The following is a 23,295-nucleotide window of genomic DNA, read 5'->3' as shown; positions in this document are numbered from 1 at the left end:
AAACAGTTATGATGTTTATGGTTTAGAATTTATGTAAATGTTTGTGTGTAACTGGAGCTCCCCTGTCAGCGACACATAATAAACTGTCCCTGTAACATCAGACAAGACTCATGTTACCTCTGTGATTTATGTGCTCAAACACACACGCGTGTGCTCATCTGTCCCTGATCCTGAAACACACCCCACATCATGATGCTGCCACCACCATGATCACTGTAGGGATGGGATTGAGCGGAGCCTGGGTTCCTCCATTCAGGACAAAGAGTTCAATCTGTGTTTCATCAGACCAGAGGATTGTGTTCCTCATGATCTGAGATCCTTCAGAACCTTATATAGACAGGCGTGTGCCTTTCCTCATCATGTCCAATCAGCTGAACTGACCACAGGTGGAGTCCAGTCGAGCTGCAGAAACACCTCAGGGATGATCAGGAGCACCGGAGCTCAATGAGTGTCAGGGCAACGGCTGGAATACTGATGGACATGGGATTGTTTTGCTTTTATTTTTAATAAATGTGCAAAGATTTCAAACAAACGTCCTTCATGTTGTCATTATGGGCTATTGTTTGTAGAATTGAGGAAAAAATGTATGAATTTAATCCATTGTGGAATAAGGCTGTGACATAACATGTGGAACAGGTGAAGCGCTGTGAACACAAGTTTAGAGACTTGGAGGTTATAGACTAAAAGCCACAACTCAATATGGATTTCATGGGGAATTAAAAGTGTTCACATCAGGGATTCATTCATGCAGCCGTCGCTGATCTCCAGCAGAACATCAGCCTCATCCACACATCCAGTGGGATTACAAACAAGAGCTAGTTTGGGGGTTCAATAAGGGGATAGTTCACCAAAAAATGAACATTAGCCCTTAATTTACTCTCCCTCAGCTCAACCGAGGTGTGTATGACATTCTTCTTTCAGAGGAATAAAATCTGAGTTATATTACAAAAGTCCAGGCTAATCCAAGCGTTAGAATTGGATTCATAGTTGCTCTGTTTTTGAAGTCCATAAAAAGTGCATCTGTGTGTCATATAACTGCTCCAGCGGCTCTGGGGTGTTAATAAAGGCCTTCTGAAGCGAATCCACGCGTTTGTGTAAGAAAAATATCCATATTTAAAACTTTATCAAGTAAACTTTCGGCCTCCGCCTTCTGTGTAAAAGTGTTGAATGTTGAAAGTGAAACTCCAGATGTGTGTGTGACGTCATGACGAGCGTTAGTCTTTCCATCCGCAGGAGAACTTTACACACTTCCAGAAGCTGAACAGGGAAGGCGGAGGCCGAAAGTTTACTTGATAAAGTTTTAAATATGGATATTTTTCTTACACAAACGCGTTGATTCGCTTCAGAAGGCCTTTATTAACACCCCAGAGCCGCTGGAGCAGTTATATGACACACAGATGCACTATTTATGGACTTCAAAAACAGAGCAACTATGAATCCAATTCTAACGCTTGGATTAGCCTGGACTTTTGAAATATATCTCAGATTATATTCGTCTGAGAGAAGAATGTCACACACACCTCGGATGAGCTGAGGGAGAGGAAATCATGGGCTAATCTTCATTTTTGGGTGAACTATCCCTTTAAGTACAAACAGAGGAATATAAAGAAACTCCTACAGCAAATGTGAGATTCCATTTTTTTATTCAAACTAGTGCTTGAGAAATGACAAGACCAAACACTCGATCTGCACTCCAGATGAGCGTCCCGAGGGTCAGAGATGGGGAAGTTCACTCGTAGATCCAGGCGCTCGCGCAGCTTGTGTAGTTCACCAGCTCCTCCGGCTTGAACCACAGGCCGATCTCTTTAGTGGCGCTGGCCACAGAGTCGCTGCCGTGGATGAGGTTCCTGAAACACACAAGCCATCGGTTACTTTCACAGAACACACGCCGGATGGCTCCAGATTTATGTTCTGAAGACCCGACCAACTCATGACCCTGAAGTGTCTGAGAGACCGTGATTAGACTCTCCCTGAAACTGCCTCATCAACACGGCATCCTCAATAAACCCGTCTCCAGCGTGATGACTCCGATCTTTCGAATATTACGATCTATTATGACCTCTGACCTGTAAAGTTGCCAGGATAATAATCATACGCTGTTTGTTGATTGGCCAGAGGAGAACTGCCCCCCCGACTGAGCCTGGTTTCTCCAAGGTTTATTTTCCTCCATTCTGCACCTGATGGGGTTTGGGTTTTCTTGCCACTGTCGCCTCTGGCTTGGTTTGCTCAGTTGGAGACACTACATGTTCAACTAAATATCCAAATACATCTAATTATTAAACTAAATTAACCATATGAACTAAATTACTGATCTAAAGCCCACACTGTCACTGTATAATAATAGAAATGAACTGATGACATCAGTGTTTTCTCCAGAATGGCTGAATAAAATTATGCTGCATTATTTTCCTGTTTAACACTGTGAAGCTGCTCTGAGACAATCTGCACTTTAGAAAGCGCTGTATAAATAAAGTTGACTTGAAGCTGCCAAACAGATTCAGATTCAGCACAGACGCACCTGCCCACTTCGATGCAGAAGTCGCCGCGGATGGTTCCGGGTTTGGAGTCGGCAGGATTGGTCTCTCCGAGCATCACCCTTCCAGCCTTCACAATATTCAGACCCTCCCACACCTGAGGAGACAGGTAGAGTTTAACATGGGTTTCCACATGAGCGTTCATCAGCCAGAACCGGCCCAGAACACTCACCATGGCCAGAACCGGCCCAGAACACTCACCATGGCCAGAACCGGCCCAGAACACTCAGAACACTCACCATGGCCAGAAGTGGTCCAGAGCTCGTGTACTTGCAGAGTCCGCCGTAGAAGGGCATGTCCTTCAGGTCGATGTAATGCTGCTTCGCCAGATCCTCAGACGCCTGTGGACCAGAACCATCAGAACACGTTAACATCAGCTCTGGTCCAGACCCATGATCTGTAGAGTCCAGATCCACTGACCTGCACGAACTTGGCGGCGACCAATCGGAAGCCCTTCTGCTCGAAGCGCTTGATGACTTCACCCATCAGACCGCGCTGGACGCCGTCCGGTTTCACGGCGATGAAGGTGCGTTCAGCTTTGGCAGCCATGACTCTGAGGACACACACACACACACACACACACACACACACATGAGACGGTTACACCAACAGATGATCTCCAACAGCTGGAAACATGACGGACAGATCGAGTCTGAAGAAGAAATCCCTAACAGTGAATGAAGATGGGTCAGCTCGTCAGGGTCTAGCGTGTGAAAGCGCTCTGATATTTCATGTGTGTGTGTGTTGTTATGTGTGAGTGTTGTTATGTGTGTGTGTTGTTATGTGCGTTGTTATGCGTGCTGGGAGTCATGTAACCCTGACCCTGACCCACACTGGGCAGAATGGAAATAATCTCACCCTCTAAATATAGTAAGTTATTGCTTCTATGTCCTGCTCAAGACAGTCGCATGTGGCGAGAATATGCAACAGCTGAGCCTGCGTTTACAGTACAGCATCTCGAGAGTGTGTGAGCTACAGCACACTTTACATTCAACACAAGATCAGACTGAATCCTGTCAGAAACACACACACACACACACACACACACAGACAGACAGACAGTGTTATATTCTTATCTCTTTTATATAACATGAATAATTCGCGGAGACAGGTGCCATTATAATTCTAGTGTCTCTGAGGAACTCTGACTTCAAGCATAGATAGATAGATAGATAGATAGATAGATAGATAGATAGATAGATAGATAGATAGATAGATAGATAGATAGATAGATAGATAGATAGATAGATAGATAGATAGATAGATAGATAGATAGATAGATAGATAGATAGATAGATAGATAGATAGATAGATAGATAGATAGATAGATAGATAGATAGATAGATAGAGTATTTTATAACACACCTCTACATCTGTCCAGTGATATTTGGAAAGAAAACAGAATTGAAGCCTAAACTATAGCAATGAATGAACTTTAATGGCGATGACTGACACAGTGCACGCGTTTATCGCCCTACACTCTATAAAAAAGGTTCTATATGGCACAAAAAATGGTTCTTGGCTCGTAATCATAGGGGAACCTTTTTTAGGGTTACACTTTATTTCGATAGTCCACTTTAAACATTCTACTAACTATAAGTAACTTTGCAACTACATGTCAACTAACTGTCATTAGAGTATTAGTTGACTGTCAGTAGACTGGTAGGTTATGGTTAGGTGTTAGGGTTCGGGTTAGTAGAATAAGTTGAATTGTAGTTGCCAAGTTACTTATAGTCAGTAGAATGTCTTTTGGGGGACCAACAAAATAAACTTTTAGTAAATATTAATCAGACAGTCTACAAATACTCTAATGACAGTTAGTTGACATGTAGTTGCAAAGTTAGTTATAGTTAGTAGAATGTCTAAAGTGGACTATCAAAATAAAGTGTTACCTTTTTTAGTGCTATATAGCACCAATGTTGGTTCTTCAGCGGTTCTTCAGAGGTTCTTCACCGGTTCTTTGACTAAGGTGCTATATAGCACCTCTGAAGAACCGCTGAAGAACCACTGAAGCGCTATATAGCACTAAAAAAGGTTCCCTTATGATTACGAGCCTTTTTTTTTTTAGAGTGTATGGCACAAAAAATGGTTATTGACTCGTAATCATAGGGGAACCTTTTTCAGTGCTATATAGCACCAATTTTGGTTCTTCAGAGGTGCTTCACCAGTTCTTTGACTAAGGTGCTATATAGCACCGCTACCATACACAGAACATGTTAAGATATTGTGCTATATAGCACCAAATGTGATTCCTCTATGATTACGACGAACCATTTATGGTGCCATATAGAACCTTTTTTTTTTTTTGAGTTTCGACGCGTCGCTTCTGAACTTCTGCAGAGGATCGTGTGCATGACACGCGTCTCTGGGTCTGCGTGTCGTGTTTAACCCTGTGTGAAAGACCCTAAACTGATGAAAGATCAGCCTTTATTTACGCAGACAGCGCCTTCAGTTCAGCAGCATTACAGGCATTAAGTTCGAGCTCATGCAACGCGTTCCTGTGAGCGAGGTTTTTTAGCTAATATCAGATCAGAGCTGTATAGGCCCTATTACAAGATAGCCCACATATTCACGTGCACAACTCTTAATAATAAACTTCATAGCACGCAAATATTTCCGCGTGTTTTCGCCGCGCCGTTAATAAAGGGAATCTGCAGATTCCGGTCATCCTCCATCATCTTCAACACACACCCGCCTCAGACTGATCTAATGCACACATCATGAGTCTAACTCGAGCTGGGTTAGGGTTAGAGGAGTAAAGGCGGAGGAGGCACTCACGGTCGGATGAGGAGCAGCGGATCCTGAGGACGGAAGGCGGTGCGGGGCCCGGGGCCGCGGCTCTTATATGCGGCCGGAGCCGGGGGCGGACTGATGACATGGCTCCAGCTCTCCTATTAGGGAACTTTCTGCGCAAGTTATTTATAGGTTATATTTAATACCCATGTAAAATAGCCTTCCAGTGAACACGTTGCATATGTGTAATATGCAAGGTCGTGCTTTGCTGCCGTTGGGTTTGACTGGGCTCCAGCCCAAGGCCCCAGGGGTCAACTCCCGTTTACACCCGTTTGATACGCCAGTCAGAAACTAACCCGCGTTTCCAGTCTGACCAGTGACGGCTATAACAGGCCAGTCAGCAAAAGCCCATCACACACACACAGTGGACAGGGCTCATATCTCCAACTGCGCTAGGCCATAATCTGCATTATATCCTTGTTCATTAGTTATAGCTACATTTCAATAATACATTTACATTACATTATGCATTTAGAGGCAGGCAGCTGCTGACCAAACCCATGACCCTGACATTGCACCATTTGCACACATTTAAAACAGCGTAAAGTGAGATCTTTATTCCACAGAGAAACACGTGTTCATTGTAATCACATTACTTTACACACATTTACACAGATCGAAACATTCTTCAGTCTCATTGCTTTACAGAGAATTACATTTACAAAAAATAATATTAATTTCCCACTAAATTGTGCATTCTGAGGAGTTTTGAGCGCCACCCGAATATATGCAGAAATATAGGCAGAGATGTCATCAAAATTACAAACATATATGTCATGTCACATTATGACCATTACATTATGACCAGTGAGTAACACTGATGATCTCTGTTAGTGGGTGGGATATATTAGGCAGCAAGTGAACATGTTGTCCTCAGAGTTGATGTGTTAGAAGCAGGAAAAATGGGCAAGTGTGAGGATTAGAGCCAGTTTGACAAGGGCTAGATTGTGACGGCTAGAAGACTGGGTCAGCGCATCTCAAAACTGCAGCTCTTGTGGGGTGAAGGACCAGTGGAGAACCGGCCACAGGGTCATGAAGGACCAGTGGAGAACCGGCCACAGGGTCATGAAGGACCAGTGGAGAACCGGCCACAGGGTCATGGAGGACCAGTGGAGAACCGGCCACAGGGTCATGAAGAACCAGTGGAGAACCGGCCACAGGGTCATGAAGGACCAGTGGAGAACCGGCCACAGGGTCATGAAGGACCAGTGGAGAACCGGCCACAGGGTCATGAAGGACCAGTGGAGAACCGGCCACAGGGTCATGAAGGACCAGTGGAGAACCGGCCACAGGGTCATGGAGGACCAGTGGAGAACCGGCCACAGGGTCATGAAGGACCAGTGGAGAACCGGCCACAGGGTCATGAAGGACCAGTGGAGAACCGGCCACAGGGTCATGGAGGACCAGTGGAGAACCGGCCACAGGGTCATGAAGGACCAGTGGAGAACCGGCCACAGGGTCATGGAGGACCAGTGGAGAACCGGCCACAGGGTCATGAAGGACCAGTGGAGAACCGGCCACAGGGTCATGAAGAACCAGTGGAGAACCGGCCACAGGGTCATGAAGGACCAGTGGAGAACCGGCCACAGGGTCATGAAGGACCAGTGGAGAACCGGCCACAGGGTCATGAAGGACCAGTGGAGAACCGGCCTCAGGGTCATGAAGGACCAGTGGAGAACCGGCCACAGGGTCATGAAGGACCAGTGGAGAACCGGCCACAGGGTCATGAAGGACCAGTGGAGAACCGGCCACAGGGTCATGGAGGACCAGTGGAGAACCGGCCACAGGGTCATGGAGGACCAGTGGAGAACCGGCCACAGGGTCATGAAGGACCAGTGGAGAACCGGCCACAGGGTCATGGAGGACCAGTGGAGAACCGGCCACAGGGTCATGAAGGACCAGTGGAGAACCGGCCACAGGGTCATGAAGAACCAGTGGAGAACCGGCCACAGGGTCATGGAGGACCAGTGGAGAACCGGCCACAGGGTCATGAAGGACCAGTGGAGAACCGGCCACAGGGTCATGAAGGACCAGTGGAGAACCGGCCACAGGGTCATGAAGGACCAGTGGAGAACCGGCCACAGGGTCATGAAGAACCAGTGGAGAACCGGCCACAGGGTCATGAAGGACCAGTGGAGAACCGGCCACAGGGTCATGAAGGACCAGTGGAGAACCGGCCACAGGGTCATGAAGGACCAGTGGAGAACCGGCCACAGGGTCATGAAGGACCAGTGGAGAACCGGCCACAGGGTCATGAAGGACCAGTGGAGAACCGGCCACAGGGTCATGGAGGACCAGTGGAGAACCGGCCACAGGGTCATGGAGGACCAGTGGAGAACCGGCCACAGGGTCATGAAGGACCAGTGGAGAACCGGCCACAGGGTCATGAAGGACCAGTGGAGAACCGGCCACAGGGTCATGGAGGACCAGTGGAGAACCGGCCACAGGGTCATGAAGGACCAGTGGAGAACCGGCCACAGGGTCATGGAGGACCAGTGGAGAACCGGCCACAGGGTCATGAAGGACCAGTGGAGAACCGGCCACAGGGTCATGAAGGACCAGTGGAGAACCGGCCACAGGGTCATGAAGAACCAGTGGAGAACCGGCCACAGGGTCATGAAGGACCAGTGGAGAACCGGCCACAGGGTCATATTCAGATTATTTGACAGATCTGCTTGATGATTGGTGAGTGTGTGTGTGTGTGTGTGTGTGTGTGTGTGTGTGTGTGTGTGTGTGTGTGTGTGTGTGTGTGTGTGTGTGTGTGTGTGTGTGTGTGTGTGTGTGTGTGTGTGTGTGTTTGTGTGTGTGTGTTTTCGTGAAATATCAGGACACAAATGTGTATAATGACATATAATGACAATGGGTATTACAAAACAATTGCTCTACTCGTTCAGATCTAGTTCCTGAGCGGATCTCAGTCCAGTGTGGGATCAGCTGTGATCTGAGTGCATGCGTGTGTGTGTGTGTGTGTGTGTGTGTGTGTGTGTGTGTGTGTGTGTGTGTGTGTGTGTGTGTGTGTCCGATCTGCTGGTGTCCACCCTGGCGATCCTCAGTAAAGACAGCTCACCTCATCAGCTGCAGATTAAACACAAGAGCTCGCATTCCTTCAGTGTCTCAGTCTGAACTCCTCCATCTCAGATGACCAGTGTTGACTTGCCACAGTTACTTTGAAAAAGTAATCTGATTACTGATTACTCCTTTAAAAAGTAACTTAGTTACTTTACAGATTACTTGATTTGAAAAGTAACTAAGTTAGATTACAAGTTACTTTATTAGTTCCACTCAGCAGCTGCCGCATCAACAGAGAAATCACAACCGTCTTTGCCAACACTCACTTTACTGGAAGTGCATTTTAAAACAGTAACGTTCAAAAATGTATCTCCTGACATTTTAAATTAAAAAATACAAACATGTTTTAATAAAAAAATTAATAAAGACAGTCTTTCTTGACTTCACTTAACATAAATACTCTCCCGAGACGCAAGAAGAAAGCAAATATATATTTTTACTAAGGAAAATGACTAAATAGTAACTCACAGTGATTTGGATAAATTTAATCTGATTACTGGTTTGGAAATAGTAACGCGTTAGATTACTCGTTACTGGAAAAGATCGTCGGATTAGAGGAACGTGTTACTGGCTTCACTGCAGATGACATCCTGATATTCATGATTACAGCAAGACTACAGCGTCTCCTAAAGAGAATCTGGCAACAGCAGGAGAAGAGACGGCTGCTCACACACTGAGCGGATGCCACAGTTATAAAGGAGTGTGTGTGGCCATCTGACCGTCTGGTTGAACTGGTTCTAAAGGACTTGCTAAAGGTCATCTATAGACATGATATTCAGATCTACCAGCACAGCACTGGACAGGCTAACTGGTTTCATCAGAACACATCGGACAGGGACTACTTTAAAAACATCCCAATACTCCTGACACTGTGAAGAGGTCATGAAAGCTGTGTGTGTGTGTGTGTGTGTGTGTGTGTGTGTGTGTGTGTGTGTGTGTGTGTGTGTGCGTGCGTGCGTGCGTGCATGGGTGCGCGCGTGTGTGTGTGTGTGTGTGTGTGTGTGCGTACTGGTAATCCCTATGTTATGGGGACAAAATGTCCCCACAAAGATGGCAATATCCGAAATCCTCGTCCTTGTGGGGACATTTTTAGGTTCCATGAGGAAAACATCTTATAAATCAGACTAAGTGATGTTTTTTGAAAATGTAAAAATGCAGAATGTCTCCTGTGATGGGTAGGTTTAGGGGCAGTGTGTGTGTGTGTGTGTGTGTGTGTGTGTGTGTGTGTGTGTGTGTGTGTGTGTGTGTGTGTGTGTGTGTGTGTGTGTGTGTGTGTGTGTGTGTGTCTTTACTCGACGCCTCCGGAATGCATTCAGGATCAAACACTGTTTCTGACACACTAGTCCAGCCTGTCAGACTCACTCGACTGCTTTCACTCACTCACACACACACACACTCTCACACACTCTCACACACTCTCACACACTCTCACACACACACACACACACACCAGGAGCACAGACACAGAACAACATTCACTGCAGAGCAATAACAGAAGAGAGTGGGAATCATTTCATCAGCAGATCATCACAGAAACAGCTGAGGTAAGTGAGTTATGATGTTTGATTCTGAGGAATATTAATGAGTTTGCGTCAGTAAAGGAAGAAATGAATGTTGTTGGAGGCTGAGTTACTTACACGAGTTTAAGTCCATATCACAGTTCTCACTCATAAACATCTGTAGTGTAAAGCGGTCAGTCTTCAGATGGTCAGGAGGAAGATGAGGAAGATGAGGAAGAGGAGGGGAAGAGTCCTTAAACTGAAGATGAAGCACATCGTTCTGGACTCTCACATGAGACACACTTTCTGGAACTATAAGAGTCTTTAAATCATAAACACACTAAATAAACACCTTTATCCTCTAACAAACTGGACCTTTGCGGAAGACACTTGATTATTGTAGAACACTAAATATAAAGCAGTTGATGTGCTGAATAGTAATTATGCAAACTCACTGAAGGAACTCAGCCAGACGTTGTTAAACCTGACTTTCAGCATTTCACTAAATGTTTGACCTTTGTTTTGAGATATGTACATCTAACTCATGACACGCTTCCATGCTGGTTCCGTCTGGTCCCGACCGGTTAATGCTGGTTCTGACCAGTTAATGCTGGTTCTGACCAGTTAATGCTGGTTCTGACCATTTAATGCTGGTTCTGACCATTTAATGCTGGTTCTGACTGGTTAATGCTGGTTCTGACCAGTTAATGCTGGTTCTGACCAGTTAATGCTGGTTCTGACCGTTTAATGCTGGTTCTGACCAGTTAATGCTGGTTCTGACCGGTTAATGCTGGTTCTGACCAGTTAATGCTGGTTCTGACCATTTAATGCTGGTTCTGACCATTTAATGCTGGTTCTGACTGGTTAATGCTGGTTCTGACCAGTTAATGCTGGTTCTGACCAGTTAATGCTGGTTCTGACCGTTTAATGCTGGTTCTGACCAGTTAATGCTGGTTCTGACCGGTTAATGCTGGTTCTGACCGGTTAATGCTGGTTCTGACCGGTTAATGCTGGTTCTGACCAGTAAATGCTGGTTCTGACCGGTTAATGCTGGTTCTGACTGGTTAATGCTGGTTCTGACCGTTTAATGCTGGTTCTGACCGTTTAATGCTGGTTCTGACCGGTTAATGCTGGTTTTGACCAGTTAATGCTGGTTCTGACTGGTTAATGCTGGTTCTGACCGGTAAATACTGGTTCTGACCTGTTAATGCTGGTTCTGACTGGTTAATGCTGGTTCTGACCGGTAAATGCTGGTTCTGACCGGTAAATGCTGGTTCTGACCTGTTAATGCTGGTTCTGACTGGTTACTGCTGGTTCTGACCGTTTAATGCTGGTTTTGACCAGTTAGTGCTGGTTCTGACTGGTTAGTGCTGGTCCAGACCGTTTACAGTTTTTCTCAGTCGCTTTGGTACATTTCTCGAATCATTCTCGACATTTGCAAAATAGTAAGTGCATTTCTCAAAACAATTTGTACAAATAGCAAAACACCATGGATAACCTGCAAAAGCCAGTCTCTTGCTCAAAATCCTTAGTTCATCTCTCAAAAGTAAATATGTGTGTCAATGAACATGTCAGTGCCATCAGAATGACTAGTCCTTGTGTCATTGAGTACGGATAACACAGTCAAATTGCTTAGTCATGTTGTCAATATTACTGTACACTGGAGGGATGTTCTGATGTAAATATGGCTAAAGTTTTGATGACAATTATTGTAAATTGTAGGTTACACCTCAGTGTATGTGGGAGTTTGATTGCAAGAGACTGGACAAGATTCACATTTACACTTTTACTGTTTGTACTGTAATTTGTTGACAGACCATGTCATTACGATACAGAAAGGAAAAGACAGCACTGCATAGCACAAAGAAAAAAAACAAAACAAAAAAACAAAAGAAATGTGAACCTCTAATGGAAATGTATAGAAATATCCTTGACATATTATGACAACTTGTTCAACCATTTTGCATGTAAAGACTTCTGCTGAACTAATGGCTAAATGTTGTGGGGGTGAGACTATTCAACAGAGACTCATTATAATACATCCTGATCAACATGACATAAGCAGCTGATAATGTAGGAAACAGCAGAGAATTGTTCATAATCATTTGCATGGATGTACACAAGCATTTGCAACTTGTTCAAAGAAATGAGAAACTGCTTTTTTGATGTGCACAAGTGACACAATGATGTGAAGATTGAACAGGTCGCTTTGAGAATTTCAATTCTGATCTGAGAAATATACCAAAGCGACTGAGAAAAACTGTAATACTGGTTCTGACCGTTTAATGCTGGTTCTGACTGGTTAATGCTGGTTCTGACTGGTTAATGCTGGTTCTGACTGGTTAATGCTGGTTCTGACTGGTTAGTGCTGGTCCAGACCGTTTAATACTGGTTCTGACCAGTTAATGCTCATGTGTAGTTACTCATGAATGACGGAGCAGTGTTCTGAAGTGTTCCTCATGTGTATGTAACATATAAAAAGCGCATATATAATATAAAAGGGTTTATTCACAGTGTGAAGTTTGTTGCTGATTGTTTTAGAAACTGAATAAGCCCTAAAGCTCCAGTGCCCAGTTGGATAAAGCACCTTAAGTGTAATTTTCCCTTAAGTTCGCCCTAATGTTTCCCTTAAACCCAAGGGTGTTGCAGAAAAAAAAAAACCTTAAGGGTTTCTTTAAGTGAAACGTCAAACACTTAGAATTCCCCTTAAATGCTGTTTTTTTCACTACAGTAATCCTTTAAAAAGCGTTAAGTGCTGCATAAAACCCCTTAACGATCATTTCCCAGTATAACTTAAGGTTTGGAAATCGTAACCTTAAGAGTAACGCGGACAAAAATAAGAAGACAGGGCTGAACCAGCTGAAGATCATTATGTGCCAAGAAGAGTTTTTAGGGATCGGGAGAACCCGCATCTTAGCGATGAAAGAAACCAGTTTGACCATCACACATCGCAACCACTGACACTGAACACTAGCAGACATACATTTCTGATGAAGAAAAACTCACAGAATTAAAGAAGACGTTTGACGTTATATAATAGAACCGAAGCTATAGATTGTGGATTTAAACATGTCTAGTTTACCAGCGGCTAAAGTCAGGAGGACTAGCTGAGGTGAGGCTGTTCTCACAGCATCTTTAAATAGGCGCTATCTTTACACATAAACCACAGATTTGAGCTTTAAACTACATTCTCGACTGAACAACTCTTAAAACTACATTTCGTGACACAATAACAGCAGTATTTTTCAATTTTGCGGCCGCACACAACCAAACTATGAAAAGCCCAAAAGGACGTGCGTCAATTTCTCTTCAAACGCGTGTCCATCTCGCTTTAGACGAGCGAATGCATTCAAAGTTCCTGATGATGTAACGAGTACCTGATGTACTCGTGACATCATCAGAAGAACGGCATCTACGCTAATGCTAGTCTCTCTGTTTATCCCGAGGTTTATTGCAGTCAGCCGGATCCGGATCAGATGCTGGACCTGCACTAGAGCCGACCAACTCATGACCCTGAAGTGTCTGAGAGACCGTGATTAGACTCTCCCTGAAACTGCCTCATCGACACGGCATCCTCAATAAACCCGTCTCTGGCCTGATGACTCCGATTGTTAGAATATTACAATCTATTATGACCTCTGACCTGTAAAGTTGCCAGGATAATAATCATACGCTGTTTGTTGATTGGCCAGAGGAGAACTGTCCCCCCGACTGAGCCTGGTTTCTCCAAGGTTTATTTTCCTCCATTCTGCTCCTGATGGGGTTTGGGTTTCCTCTGGCTTGGTTTGCTCAGTTGGAGACACTACATGTTCAACTAAATATCCTAATAAATCTAATTATTAAACTAAATTAACCATATAAACTAAATTACTGATCTAAAGCCCACACTGTCACTGTATGATAATTGAAATGAACTGATGACCTCAGCGTTTTTTCCGGGATGGCTGTACGGCTGAATAAAATTATGCTGCATTATTTTCCTGTTTAACACTGTGAAGCTGCTCTGAGACAATCTGCATTGTTAAAAGCACTATATAAATAAAATTGACTTGACTTCAAGCGTCAAACTAGACGCGAATTTGACGCTCTATTCACGTTTGGTGTGAACGCAGCATTAGTGTTTTGCGTATCTATGGCAACAAGACTTTTATAACGTGAAAAAACACTTCAATGTTTCCCTTAGAACCGTTTAAGAGATTATATGCAACACCCTTAAGTTATTCTCTTAGATAAGGGGAAATCGCCCCTTAAGTGTCATACTTGAGGGAAAAACTTCAGGTGCTTTACGTGTCCCGGTTCCGCTTGGTGTAACCCTCAGATCTGTGTGTCTTCAGATGGACGGCGATCTGTCCTCCGAGCAGGAGCTGACCTGCTCCATCTGTCTGGACCTCTTCAGCCAGCCGGTCTCCACGCCCTGCGGGCACAACTTCTGCCAGGGCTGCATCGGCGGATACTGGGCATCCAGCTCCATCTGCAGCTGCCCCCTGTGCAAGCGGGAGTTTGAGGAGCGCCCCGAGCTGAGCATCAACCGTGTGTTCGCACACATCGCCCAGAAGTATAAGGAGATGCGGTACGGCGGGCCTCCTCAAGCCAAGCCGCGGAAGAGCGCCGCTCCGCCCGGAGTGCAGGTGCTGTGTGACGTCTGCAGTGGCGTGAAGAGGACGGCCGTCAGCTCCTGCCTCACCTGCACCGCCTCATACTGCGAGATCCACGTCCTGCCGCACCAGCAGGCCTCCTTCTACTCCACCCACCGGCTGCTGGACCCACTCGAGGCCCTGCGGGGCCGCACCTGCCCGGAGCACGGCCGGCTGCTGGAGGTCTACTGTCGCACGGACCAGAAGTGTGTGTGCGCCATCTGTGTGCTGGAGGAGCATCGCACACACACCACCGTCTCCGTGCAGACGGAGCGAGCCAGCAAACAGGTGTGTGTCCTGCTCTATAGGGTCAAGCTTGATATCGAGAGATTGAATGTTTTGTCTCCTTCAGAGACTCCTGGGGAAGACGGAGCTGGACCTTCAGACGTGCATCGACAACAGAAAGGCTCAGCTGATGGAGATGAAGAACAAACTACATACCTTGCAGGTCAGTCAACTTCACAGACCACACACTCACCTAAAGGATTATTAGGAACACCTGTTCAATTTCTCATGAATGCAATTATCTAATCAGCCAATCACATGGCAGTGTCTTCAATGCATTTAGGGGTGTGGTCCTGGTCAAGACAATCTCCTGAACTCCACACTGAATGTCGGAATGGGAAAGAAAGGAGATTTAAGCAGTTTTGAGCGTGGCATGATTGTTGGTGCCAGACGGGCCGGTCTGAGTATTTCACAATCTGCTCAGTTACTGGGATTTTCACACACAACCATTTCTAGGGTTTACAAAGAATGGTGTGAAAAGGGAAAAGCATCCAGTATGCGGCAGTCCTGTGGGAGAAAATGCCTTGTTGATGCTAGAGGTCAGAGGAGAATGGGCCGACTGATTCAAGCTGATAGAAGAGCAACTTTGACTGAAATAACCACTCGTTACAACCGAGGTCTGCAGCAAAGCATTTGTGAAGCCACAACACACACAACCTTGAGGCGGATGGGCTACAACAGCAGAAGACCCCACCGGGTACCACTCATCTCCACTACAAAGAGGAAAAAGAGGCGACAATTTGCACCAGCTCACCAAAACTGGACAGTTGAAGACTGGAAAAATGTTGTCTGGTCTGATGAGTCTGGATTTCTGTTGAGACATTCAGATGGTCGAGTCAGAATTTGGCGTAAACAGAATGAGAACATGGATCCATCATGCCTTGTTCCCACTGTGCAGGCTGGTGGTGGTGGTGTAATGGTGTGGGGGATGTTTTCTTGGCACACTTTAGGCCCCTTAGTGCCAATTGGGCATGGTTTAAATGCCACGGCCTACCTGAGCATTGTTTCTGCCCATGTCCATCCCTTTATGAGCACCATGTCCCCATCCTCTGATGGCTACTTCCAGCAGGATAATGCACCGTCACAAAGCTCCAATCATTTCAAACTGGTTTCTTGAACATGACAATGAGTTCACTGGACTAAAATGGCCCCACAGTCTCCAGATCTCAACCCAATAGAGCATCTTTGGGATGTGGTGGAACGGGAGCTTCGTGCCCTGGATGTGCATCCCACAAATCTCCATCAACTGCAAGATGCTCTCCTATCAATATGGGCCAACATTTCTAAAGAATGCTTTCAGCAGCTTGTTGAGTCAATGCCACGTAGAATTAAGGCAGTTCTGAAGGCCAAAGGGGTCAAACACAGTATTAGTGTGTGTTCCTAATAATCCTTTAGGTGTATACTGAGTGTGTGTAAGTGTAGCTATGGGTAACTTTAAGTCTGCACACACATGTTCTTCTGTCGGCTGTAAGTTCGCGGTGTGTGTGGTGTTTCAGAGCTACTCTCAGGCCGAACTGTCCGAGGTCGAGCAGCTGCTGTCTGACGTCACACACTCCGTCCAGCGCATCCGCACCGAGCTGGTGGGCGGGATCGAGGAGCGGACAGAGGCTGTGATTGGCCGAGGGCAAGGCGTGGTCTCCCAGCTGGAGTCGAAGCTAGCGCAGCTGCAGGAGCGCAGGGCTCGACTGGAGGCTCAGGCGGTGTCAGATGATCACATCGGCTTCCTTCAGGTCAGTCTGGAGCCTGTATTGAATTTAACATTTCAAACACAAAACATCTCAATCTTGACAGAGAGTCTTTGAGAATGTCTAAATATTAGGGCTGGGCAAATTAACGTGTTAACGCGGGCGATTAATTTTTTCAGCTTAGCGCATTAAAAATGTTTAACGCAAATAACGCAGCGTCCGTTTTTATATCCATTTTTGCCGAGCGTTACATGATCACGCTCTTATTCATGTAAATACTTCCAAGCGCGACAAGACACAAGAGAACGCACTGTATGTCAATGTCCTGTCTGTGTGTGTGTGTGTGTGTGTGTGTGTGTCAGTGTCCTGTGTGTGTGTGTGTGTGTGTGTGTGTCAGTGTCCTGTCTGTGTGTGTGTGTGTGTGATGATGATTCATCTTTAATGATGATTCATCTATATTTCATTTATTATTTATGCAGTTAAGAAAGGTGTTTGATAACTATTACATTTCTGTATATGTCTAACAGGGAAGGCCATGGGTAAATATAACATTTATTATAATGGGGTTATGTACAGATTGTTTTAAGTTCACTTAAATTAAAAGTTGTTTTTTTAAAGCCTAATAAATGTTGAGATTGGCATCTTTCAGTTATACTATAATGTAACGTCATTAATGTTTCATAGAGACATCAGAGATACTGGCCTTCATTCATAAAAACATGACATTACAACACATATTTAAAATATGCTGTTAATATATTGTTTCTACATTAATTTGGAGAGTAACTGAAATTATTACAATATCATAATATTAAAAACTTAAAAAATTAAAAACTTGCGATTAATCGCGATTAATTACAGGAAAATTTTGTATTAATTCGTTATTTTTTTTAATCGATTCCCAGCACTACTAAATATATATCCAAAATCTACAAGTGGAGTCAGAAAGTACACTCTAAAAACAAAAAAAAGGTTCTATATGGCACCAAAAATGGTTCTTGGCTCGTAATCATAGGGGAACCTTTTTTAGTGCCATATAGCACCAATTTTGGTTCTTCAGAGGTTCTATATAGCACCTTAGTCAAAGAACCGGTGAAAAACCTCTGAAGAACCGGTGAAGAACCACTGAAGAACCGCTGAAGAACCACTGAAGAACCGCTGAAGAACCACTGAAGAACCTCTGAAGAACCACTGAAGAACCACTGAAGAACCGCTGAAGAACCTCTGAAGAACCGGTGAAGAACCACTGAAGAACCGCTGAAGAACCACTGAAGAACCGCTGAAGAACCGCTGAAGAACCGCTGAAGCACCGCTGAAGAACCACTGAAGAACCGCTGAAGAACCTCTGAAGAACCGGTGAAGAACCACTGAAGAACCGCTGAAGAACCGCTGAAGAACCGCTGAAGAAACTCTGAAGAACCGCTGAAGAATCGCTGAAGAACCGCTGAAGAACCGATGAAGAACCGCTGAAGAACCGCTGAAGAACCGCTGAAGAACCGCTGAAGAACCGCTGAAGAACCGCTGAAGAACCGCTGAAGAACCGCTGAAGAACCGCTGAAGAACCTCTGAAGAACCGCTGAAGAACCACTGAAGAACCACTGAAGAACCACTGAAGAACCGATGAAGAACCACTGAAGAACCGCTGAAGAACCGCTGAAGAACCGCTGAAGAACCACTGAAGAACCACTGAAGAACCACTGAAGAACCGATGAAGAACCGCTGAAGAACCGCTGAAGAATCGCTGAAGAACCGCTGAAGAACCGCTGAAGAACCACTGAAGAACCGCTGAAGAACCACTGAAGAACCGCTGAAGAACCGCTGAAGAACCGCTGAAGAACCGCTGAAGAACCACTGAAGAACCGCTGAAGAACCGCTGAAGAACCTCTGAAGACCCGGTGAAGAACCACTGAAGAACCACTGAAGAACCGCTGAAGAACCACTGAAGAACCACTGAAGAACCGCTGAAGAACCACTGAAGAACCACTGAAGAACCGCTGAAGAACCACTGAAGAACCGCTGAAGAACCGCTGAAGAACCGTTGAAGAACCACTGAAGAACCGGTGAAGAACCACTGAAGAACCGCTGAAGAACCACTGAAGAACCGCTGAAGAACCACTGAAGAACCGCTGAAGAACCTCTGAAGACCCGGTGAAGAACCACTGAAGAACCACTGAAGAACCGCTGAAGAACCACTGAAGAACCGCTGAAGAACCGCTGAAGAACCACTGAAGAACCGCTGAAGAACCACTGAAGAACCGCTGAAGAACCGCTGAAGAACCGCTGAAGAACCGCTGAAGAACCTCTGAAGAACCACTGAAGAACCTCTGAAGAACCACTGAAGAACCACTGAAGAACCGCTGAAGAACCACTGAAGAACCGCTGAAGAACCACTGAAGAACCACTGAAGAACCGCTGAAGAACCGCTGAAGAACCACTGAAGAACCGCTGAAGAACATCTGAAGAACCGCTGAAGAACCGCTGAAGAACCGCTGAAGAACCACTGAAGAACCACTGAAGAACCTCTGAAGAACCACTGAAGAACCGCTGAAGAACCGCTGAAGAACCACTGAAGAACCGCTGAAGAACATCTGAAGAACCGCTGAAGAACCGCTGAAGAACCGCTGAAGAACCACTGAAGAACCACTGAAGAACCTCTGAAGAACCACTGAAGAACCGCTGAAGAACCGCTGAAGCACCGCTGAAGAACCGCTGAAGAACCGCTGAAGAACCGCTGAAGCACCACTGAAGAACCGCTGAAGAACCGCTGAAGAACCGCTGAAGAACCACTGAAGCACCGCTGAAGAACCGCTGAAGAACCACTGAAGAACCACTGAAGAACCGCTGAAGCACCGCTGAAGCACCGCTGAAGAACCGCTGAAGAACCGCTGAAGAACCACTGAAGAACCGCTGAAGAACATCTGAAGAACCGCTGAAGAACCGCTGAAGAACCGCTGAAGAACCACTGAAGAACCGCTGAAGAACATCTGAAGAACCGCTGAAGAACCGCTGAAGAACCGCTGAAGAACCGCTGAAGAACCGCTGAAGAACCGCTGAAGAACCGCTGAAGAACCACTGAAGAACCAAAATTGGTGCTATATGGCACTAAAAAAGGTTCCCCTATGTTTACAAGCCAAGAACCATTTTTGGTACCATATAGAACCTTTTTTTTTTAGAGTGTACTGTGACTTATTATTACTCTGACTCGCTGACAGATATTAGTTCATGTTTTAAGCACAATCTCACTTCATTTTCTTGATTTTAATATCGTAATATCTCTTCTCCAGTAAATGTGTCCTGATGTAAGGATGTTGAGATATTAGTGCTGCTCACCAGAATCATATAATAATCTTGATAATGTGTGATGGCAGAGTTTCGAGGAGGCGGGCGGCCCGGTTCTGGACTCGGATGTGGACCTGCGTGAGGCGGATGAGGCGACGCTGAGCTTCTCCCTCAGGGATGTGAAAGCTGCTTTAGGAGAGATCCGGGAGCGGCTGGACGACATTCGCTCCGGCGAGGTGCGCTACCGTCACACAGGTGAGATCACACACACCACTGGTGTTAGGAGCGGAACGCATGCGTGACAGAACCACTTACAGTGAGTGTGTGTGTGTGTGTGTGTGTGTGTGATCTCAGGGTCAACCCTAGCCGAGAGCGAGAGCATGACCAGTGTCCGGTCTCTGAGGAAGAGGGACTGGTCACTCAAAGGTACGTGAAGACTCACTCAGAACACATGAGAGACACTAGTGTCAGCAGGACTAATGATCTTTCTCCAAACGCTTTCCTTTCCACAGATCTACGGAAAATAAAAACAGGTACGTGTGTGTGTGTGTGTGTGTGTGTGTGTGTGTGTGTGTGTGTGTGTGTGTGTGTGTTTTAAGACAGCCATGCATTTACAAGAGATCAGCAGATGTTGGATATTAACCCTCTGCTGCTCTTCGGTCATTTCTGACCTTAAAATGTTCTGTTTTGAAATGTAAAAATCACTGCTTCATCGGAATGATATGAAACTTGGTGATTTTTCTAGCATTAGGGATGTAAACACACAAAAAAAATTGGGGTCATGAATCGAGCATGCTAATTGTCGTAAAAAAAATACTCCCACTTGTGCTCTTCTGTCAAAAATGACACCATAGGAAATGAATGGGAAATTGGCAAAAACATATATCTATATTTCCAAAAAATCTAACACTTTATAATAGTCTTTGAAATTTTTTAAATATATATTCAAATCCATCAAAAAAAAAAAAATCATTAAATGTGTTCAAAAGAGAACTAGTGAATTCTCAAGCCTCTCCACAGAGACCTCTAGTGGTCACACACATGACTGCAGGATTTCTTAAATAATTCCAAAAGAGGCGCTAATCTGCCTTCAAAAAAATATTTTGAAGGCCTAGTCTCTATTTTAACCTGAAATACTGCAATAATTAAAAAAGAAAAAAATAATTGTACAATTTTCAATGGCAAAAATAGAGCATAATTATTGCATAAATATAAAAAAAAAAACATCAAATCATCTCAAAATACAAACTTAAAAAGAAAAAATATTATTGAAGAAAAATAAAGTGCATTGGTTTTACTGGGGTGGAGGAAGTTTAATTATTGGGTGTCCGGGAAGATGACCAAAGCTAAAGGAAGAGCAGCAGAGGGATAAGAGACATTCACTACATTAGACGTAAAGAATGTAAAACTTCTGCTCGGTTGGAGAAATGTCTGTTTATGAGCTGATAAATGCAGACATGTTTAGTGTTTTTACTCATACAGGGAGTGCAGAATTATTAGGCAAGTTGATTTTCTGATCATATTTTTTTTCCAGGCACATTTGACCAATTCCAAACCACAGTAATCCTAATAACTACTATTAATTTAGTATTTAATAATGTATAAGTGATATATAATTGTTCATGAAGGCTGGAAATGAAAATCACCTTATATTCAGGTGTGCAGAATTATTAGGCATGTTTTCTTTTACAGATAAATTGAGCCAAAAAAGAGATTTAACTCAGACTGAAAGGTCAAAAAGTATTAAATGCCCATGAGAAGGATGCAATACTAATGCAATACTAGACATTGCAGTTAAGGCATGACCATTGGACAGTGAAATGCTCGTTGGGTCAGCAGGATCTGACAAAAACAGGTGGTGAAGAAAAGACACCTGTTAACTGCAAAAGAATGAAGAATTAAGGTGAAGAATTAAGGGTGAAACCATCAGGAACCCTTTAGTCTCCAGCGCCACCATTTTCCAGAGCTGAACCGACCTGGAGTCTCCAGAAGTGCAGGTGTCAGGATCTCAGAGACTTCAGTTAGGTAAAGAATCCTAAAAAATGACCCCACTAGATAAGAATCACAAGCTGAAGTGTTGTAAAATACATGAAGAAGGTTTTTTTATAGGCTTTATGGACAGATAGGTTGAGAGTGACTCTTGAAGGACCAGCACCACATCCTCTAGTGCCACTGTTTGAAGAATTCATCTTCCAGAATCTGGCAGTACGTTTTGGGTGTTCATTTTAGTCCATCCTGAAGTCCGTTTTGCAGAGATGGACTAAAATGAACTCCCAAAACGTCCTGCCAGATTCTGGAAGATGAATTCTTCAAACAGTGGCACTAGAGGATGTGGTGCTGGTCCTTCAAGAGTCACTCTCAACCTATCTGTCCATAAAGCCTATAAAAAAACCTTCTTCATGTATTTTACAACACTTCAGCTTGTGATTCTTATCTAGTGGGGGTCATTTTTTAGGATTCTTTACCTAACTGAAGTCTCTGAGATCCTGACACCTGCACTTCTGGAGACTCCAGGTAGGTTCAGCTCTGGAAAATGGTGGCGCTGGAGACTAAAGGGTTCCTGATGGTTTCACCCTTAATTCTTCACATTTATTCTTAATTCTTTTGCAGTTAACAGGTGTCTTTTCTTCACCACCTGTTTTTGTCTGATCCTGCTGACCCAACGAGCATTTCACTGTCCAATGGTCTCGCCTTAACTGCAATGTCTAGTATTGCATTAGTATTGCATCCTTCTCATGGGCATTTAATACTTTTTGACTTTTCAGTCTGAGTTAAATCTCTTTTTTGGCTCAATTTATCTGTAAAAGAAAACATGCCTAATAATTCTGCACACCTGAATATAAGCTGTTTTTCATTTTCAGCCTTCATGAACAATTATATATCACTTATACATTATTAAATACTAAATTAATAGTAGTTATTAGGATTACTGTGGTTTGGAATTGGTCAAATGTGCCTGGAAAAAAAATATGATCAGAAAATCAACGTGCCTAATAATTCTGCACTCCCTGTAAAGACTCAACAGCTCCAGATCCTGACAATCTCCGGTTTATATAATCAGATGTTGAATATTTCATGTCTTCTAGGGCACAAGAAGGTTAAAGGTTATCTGGGTGAGTGTTCTCGATTGCTTCTCTTTATGTCCTCATGTTCTGTGATGTCCTGATGATGATGATGATGTGATTAGTGAATGTCCTGATGATGATGATGATGATGATGATGATGTGATTAGTGAATGTCCTGATGATGATGATGATGATGATGATGATGATGATGATGATGATGATGTGATTAGTGAATGTCCTGATGATGATGATGATGATGATGATGATGTGATTAGTGAAATGCCGTGTGTTTCCAGAGGACGTGGCGCTGAACCCGACCTCGGCCTACCCGTTCCTCATCCTGTCGGACGACCGGAAGCAGCTGAAGCGCGGAGAGAAGCTGCAGTTCTACCGCAACAGCCCTCAGCGATTCGACGTCTGGTCCTGCGCACTCGCCAAAGACGGATATGAGT

At 44.6% G+C, this 23,295-nt stretch overlaps 2 protein-coding genes across 2 annotated transcripts in view; one reads left to right on the top strand and one right to left on the bottom strand.

The window, feature by feature from the left end:
- Positions 1-1,632: 1,632 nt before the first annotated feature.
- Positions 1,633-3,346, bottom strand: LOC307133785 (nucleoside diphosphate kinase A 2-like). Its single transcript, XM_079829058.1, has 5 exons — positions 3,207-3,346; positions 2,955-3,087; positions 2,774-2,875; positions 2,519-2,631; positions 1,633-1,847 (listed from the first exon to the last, which is right to left on the bottom strand). Exons 2-5 carry the CDS (start codon positions 3,081-3,083, stop codon positions 1,730-1,732), a joined length of 462 nt encoding a protein of 153 aa, XP_079685184.1. The 5' UTR covers positions 3,084-3,087; positions 3,207-3,346; the 3' UTR covers positions 1,633-1,729.
- A 6,304-nt stretch (positions 3,347-9,650) lies between these two features.
- The window catches only part of btr30 (bloodthirsty-related gene family, member 30), a 16,111-nt gene continuing 2,466 nt past the window's right edge, over positions 9,651-23,295 (top strand). The window contains exons 1-9 of the mRNA XM_079829051.1: positions 9,651-9,940; positions 14,230-14,817; positions 14,882-14,977; positions 16,311-16,544; positions 19,868-20,033; positions 20,133-20,204; positions 20,291-20,311; positions 22,865-22,891; positions 23,140-23,295. The exon at positions 23,140-23,295 is cut by the window's right edge and continues 20 nt beyond it. Coding sequence (XP_079685177.1) covers positions 14,230-14,817; positions 14,882-14,977; positions 16,311-16,544; positions 19,868-20,033; positions 20,133-20,204; positions 20,291-20,311; positions 22,865-22,891; positions 23,140-23,295 — 1,360 coding nt within the window. The 5' untranslated portion in view covers positions 9,651-9,940. The remainder of the gene's footprint in view (positions 9,941-14,229; positions 14,818-14,881; positions 14,978-16,310; positions 16,545-19,867; positions 20,034-20,132; positions 20,205-20,290; positions 20,312-22,864; positions 22,892-23,139) is intronic.

Source organism: Gobio gobio (assembly GCF_949357685.1).
Source record: "Gobio gobio genome assembly, chromosome: 11".
In the NCBI taxonomy this organism is placed as follows: Eukaryota; Metazoa; Chordata; class Actinopteri; order Cypriniformes; family Gobionidae; genus Gobio; species Gobio gobio.
Note: the sequence above shows the minus strand (reverse complement) of the source record. Positions and strands in the feature narration are given on the sequence as shown.

What these genes read in the sequence shown, in the direction of transcription:
- LOC307133785 (XM_079829058.1), bottom strand. Translation starts at nt 3,083, where the DNA reads ATGGCTGCCAAAGCTGAACGCACCTTCATCGCCGTGAAACCGGACGGC. An exon ending in TCGCCGCCAAGTTCGTGCAG is followed by an intron (nt 2,876 to 2,954) that starts GTCAGTGGATCT and finishes TCTGGTCCACAG; the next exon opens with GCGTCTGAGGATCTGGCGAA. An exon ending in TTCTGCATCGAAGTGGGCAG is followed by an intron (nt 1,848 to 2,518) that starts GTGCGTCTGTGC and finishes TGTGTGTTTCAG; the next exon opens with GAACCTCATCCACGGCAGCG.